General features: G+C 41.2%; 1 protein-coding gene across 1 annotated transcript in view; it reads right to left on the bottom strand.

Moving 5' to 3' along the window:
* The window catches only part of LOC140723348 (uncharacterized), a 64,400-nt gene extending 59,712 nt beyond the window's left edge, over positions 1-4,688 (bottom strand). Inside the window, exons 1-2 of the mRNA XM_073037935.1 lie at positions 4,623-4,688; positions 2,468-3,806 (exon numbers count right to left, since the gene is read on the bottom strand). Coding sequence (XP_072894036.1) covers positions 2,468-3,413 — 946 coding nt within the window. The 5' untranslated portion in view covers positions 3,414-3,806; positions 4,623-4,688. The remainder of the gene's footprint in view (positions 1-2,467; positions 3,807-4,622) is intronic.
* Positions 4,689-4,920: the final 232 nt, after the last annotated feature.

Genomic DNA, 4,920 nt, shown 5'->3' with positions numbered 1-4,920 from the left:
ATTATTACAATGGGATAAGCGTCCTTTACTTAAGATTAAACAAGATTGGGAGAAGGAACTCAGTTTGACGTTGATATGGGAGAATTGGACACGGATTCTGAAGCTGGTTAACTCTTCTTCGATCTGTGCTAGTCATTCACTGATTCAAATTAAAATTGTACATCGTTACCATTTGTCGAAGGAGAGACTTTCTAAAATATTTCCCAAAGTTGACAAGTATTGTGATAGATGTAAAACTGAGAGAGTTACACTGACACATATGTTCTGGTCAAGTTCTATATTAAAATAGTTTTGGAAGTCAGTCTTTTCGATAATTTCTAAAGCACTCGGAATCAACTTACAACCTAATAAATTGACTGTGCTTCCATTTAAGCAAGATTGCTCTCCTTGCTAAAAGAGAGGTAAAAACTAAACCCTGTAGGTTAGAAGTATTTAAAGTTATATCTTCATCTGCAATAATACCAAACAAGGCAGTAAAGGGATTTGGGTCAAATTGGACCCTAAAAAGTTGTGAGAAGGTATGGAATACTTCCCGCCAAATCTTTTAAATTTTAGGGCAAAACTAAAACATATGAATTAAAGAGGCATCAGCAGAGTTACATTTATTACAAAGTGGAGAAACATTCGGATAAAAACTGGACAGCTTCTTAGTCTACCCCTCCTACACATCTTCAATGGCTACGTGATATTATGTCTGATTTAAATTTAGAAAAGATCCGCTGCTCAGTCTTAAATTCGAAACAATATTTTTATGATATTTGGGGACCTTTCCAAAATTACTTTTCCAATTTATAAAGTTTAACAGTGCACAGACTTTTATGTATATTTTTATCTTCTCTTCTTAAGCGAATATGTTTTCTTTTCTAATTTATTCATTATCATCCATCAACTTTTTTCCTTTGGTAGTTGGTAGGGGGTTGACTTTTTATATATTTTTTTATGATGTATTACCTATCTTTCAATTTTTGATTACAGAGTGGTATACCTTTATGTGATATGCTATAACATTTTGATCAATTTTATCACAATATATGAATGTACACAAGTTATGTTGAGATGTATCTATGTGTTGCTCTCTGTAAATCATTCTTTTCTTCTGAATAAAAATATTGTAAAAAGAAAGAAAAGAAGTTGACTGTGCTTTTTGGAATAATTCCTCAAAATATCCGTGGTATTTCTATGTTTGACCAACATGTTATTGCATTTGTTACATTGATAGCTGGGAGGGCCATCTTGTTGAAATGGAAGGACATATCAGCTCTTACTTTGTCACGATGGTTCTCTCAAGTGATGCTGTGTCTTAGCTTGGAGAAAGTTAGAAGTCGAACCTTTGAACCTTTATTTGATTTTGAGAAGAGATGGGGCTCATTTGCTCGTTATTATCATTTCAGTTAACTGATAGATTTCCTCCACTATCTAAGTGTAATTGTTTTTTGATATATCTGTCTTTCTTGTTGGCGGTTTGATGTTTATTTTTAGAAGCTTTCTGTATGACGCATGGCTCCGGGGTTGTACCCCCAATGGGTTTCTTTTCTCTCTCACTTTTCTTGCTTAGTAGGGTTTTTTAATTCACAAAAATGTTCAATCTTTAAGATAATTTGTTTTGAGGGATTGTGAGTGTTGTTACTTCAATGTACCTGTGTTATTTTTAATAATAATAATAATAATAATAATAATAATAATAATATTTGAAAAGAAACATCTGAAGAGGTGGCCACACCCAGAGTACAAGCTTCGGATAGGAGAAGCGTGACCACCAGCAGAGGTAAGGGTCATTAGGAAGACAGTGCAGGGCTGTCCTGTGGGCGTTCTCCTCAGCAGAACACCTTGTTGGATACTGCTGGGTGGGTGGTGGTTGACCCATTGGGGCACGGCAGCAACAGAAAGGCCGGTAGTACTGTTGGCTCTGATGCTCAACAGGGAAGTGTAAATTCAGGCCTTGCGGTAGTTATAGGAGATGACAGTCACGGGAGAGAAAGGAGATTCTGTCAATGTGGTCATAATATAAATGAGAACTGATTTCTGTGTCACAGATCCAAACCATTAAACTCCAGTCCCATTAAACGGGAACATTAGCCGAGGAATACCTCCCACGTCCAGTGACCAGAGTGCAGAACTGGGTTTGATAAACAGCAGCAATAATTACCGAGTTCGGCACCAACAGTCACTTTTGAACTTGATTCAGTAACTGTGATGGTGAAATATCCAGCCTGTAGCCTGTCACCTATTTAAATAGTTTCCCCAGTGTGAACTCGGTAGTGTGTCACAAGGTGGGATGACTGAGAGAATCTCTTCCCACATTGGGAGCAGGAGAATGGCCTCTCCCCAGTGTGGACTCGTCGGTGTGTCTGTAAGTCGGATGACTGACTGAATCTCTTTCCACATTCAGAACAGGTGTACGGCCTCTCCCCAGTGTGAATACGCTGATGTATCATCAGTTGAGATGACTGAGTAAATCCCCTTCCACAGTCTGAGCAGGTGAACGGTCTGTCCCCAGTGTGAACTCGCTGATGCACCTTCAGTTGATATGACCGAATAAACCCTTTCCCACAGTCTGAGCAGGTGAATGGCCTCTCCCCAGTGTGAATTCGCTGATGTGTCTTCAGTTCAACTGATCGAATAAAGGACTTCCCACAGTCTGAGCAGGTGAATGGCCTCTCTCCAGTGTGGACTCGCTGGTGCACCTGTAGGTCAGATAAATGAGTGAATCTCTTCCCACATTCATAGCAGGAAAATGGCCTCTCTCCAGTGTGAATTCGCTGATGTACCATCACTTGAGATGACCGGGTAAATGCCTTCCCACAGTCTGAACAGGTGAACGGCCTCTCTCCAGTATGAACTCGCCGGTGGGCCTGTAGCCTGGATGAGTCAGTGAATTTCTTCCCACAGTCTGAGCACGTGAATGGTCTCTCCCCAGTGTGAATTCGCTGATGTACCTTCAGTACAGATGAATGAGTGAATCCTTTTCCACAGTCTGAGCAGCTGAACGGTCTCTCCCCTGTGTGAATTTGCTGATGCTCCTTCAGTACAGATGACTGAGTGAATCCTTTCCCACAGACTGAGCAGGTGAACGGCCTCTCCCCAGTGTGAATTCGCTGATGTACCTTCAGCTGAGATGACCGAATAAACCCTTTTCCACAGTCTGAACAGGTGAACGGCCTCTCCCCAGTGTGAGTTCGCTGATGTATCTTCAGTTCAGATGACCAAGTGAATCCCTTCCCACAGTCTGAACAGGTGAATGGCTTTTCCCCGGTGTGAACTGACTGGTGTCTCTGCAGTTGCGATGACTGAGTGAATCCCTTCCCACAGTCTGAGCAGGTGAACGGCTTCTCACCAGTGTGAACTCGCTGGTGTGTCAGTAGGCTAGATGACCGAGTGAATCCCTTCCCACAATCAGTGCAGGTGAATGACATCTTATCAGTGTGAACTCGCTGGTGTGCATGCAGGTCAGATGAGTGAGTGAAGAGTGAATCCCTTCCCACAGTTCTTTGTCAATTCATAAGTCAAATGTCAGATGTAGTAAACCCCTTGCACAATCAATGTATTTGAAGAACTGATCTCCAGTGAACAAATGCTGGTGTGTTCTCAGCTCCCCGGTTCCAGTGGATTTCACTGAGTTACCACAGGAAACTTCATTTCAGACACAAAGTACTTTTCCAGCTGTGATGACATAATTCTTCATCTCCAAGGATCGACAGTGATACATTGTTAAATATCTAGTAACTCCTTAAATATCTGGGCAGAGACAGCAAACTGACATTTTGTTCTTTTTAAAATTCCCGTACACAATGTTTGCCATTTCTAACCTGTAAAAAAGATTTACAAAAGACATCAATGAATGAAAGTCATCATTCAGAGAAGTGTATGGTCATCCACTTTGTTAGAAACAATGAGTGCAGACTGTTTTCTCAATAGAGAGGAAATAATGTTGAAGAGTACGAGAATATAAAAGCAAGGGTGTGTTGTTGAGTATTTATAAAGTGTGGCCTCACTTGGACTGTTGAGAGCAGATTCAGGCCCCTTAAGTAGAACTCATGTACTTACATTGCAGAGCGTTCAAAGGAAGTTTACAAAAATATTTCCTTAATTATAAGGTTTGTCAGATGAAGAACATTTGATGGCTCAGGGCCTCTACTCACTGGAGTTCAGAATAATGAAGGGGTCCTCATTGAAATCTACCGAACATTGAAAAGTGGAGAGTATGTTTACTTGAGTGGGGGAGTCTGAGACCAGAGGACACAGCCTCAAAATCGAGCTTTGTTCTTTCAGAATGGAGATGAGAAGGAATTTCTTTAACTGGAGTGTGGTGAATCTGTGGAATTTGTTGTTATGCTCTGGAGGCCAAGTAATTGGGTATATTTTAGGGAAGAGGGTGATGGATTCTTGATTAGTCAAGGCAGGAAGGGATATGGGGAGAAGGCAGGAGAGTGGGGCTGAGAGGGAAATGGATCAGCTGTAATGAAATGGTGGAGCAGACTCGATGGGACAAACGACCTCATTCTGCTTCTGTATCTGATTAATTTTCACAGCCGATATATTATGAGATAATTTTAGTTTCCTTTCTGAGCTCTGACATCACACTGTTGCAGCGACGATCAACCCAAGTTTGGGGAAAAACTCACCTTCTAACTGTTCATGGTGCCAGCAACTGGTCTGTCCATCGAATTCCCCGACAGTCTTCCTGTCTGTGTGAGAATGGGACATTCAATCTGTGACTTGGCCCAGTCTGATTCCTTCCATTAGTATTATTCTCTGTCCCATATTATTCTCAGCTGTGCAGTAACTGAAATGCTCCCACACAGAGAGCCTTTGTTGCTGCACAGCTGGTATTTTGTTGATGCCGTGCTGTTTTCAGGCTGTTTAAACATTTAACTTTCAGACAAATCGTCGGTCCATATGTTGTGAGAAAAATAAATTAGG

The sequence above is a fragment of the Hemitrygon akajei genome, unplaced genomic scaffold, assembly GCF_048418815.1.
Source record: "Hemitrygon akajei unplaced genomic scaffold, sHemAka1.3 Scf000110, whole genome shotgun sequence".
Lineage (NCBI taxonomy): Eukaryota > Metazoa > Chordata > Chondrichthyes > Myliobatiformes > Dasyatidae > Hemitrygon > Hemitrygon akajei.
The sequence above is the reverse complement of the archived record's forward strand: the minus strand, read 5'-3'. Positions and strand labels throughout refer to the sequence as shown.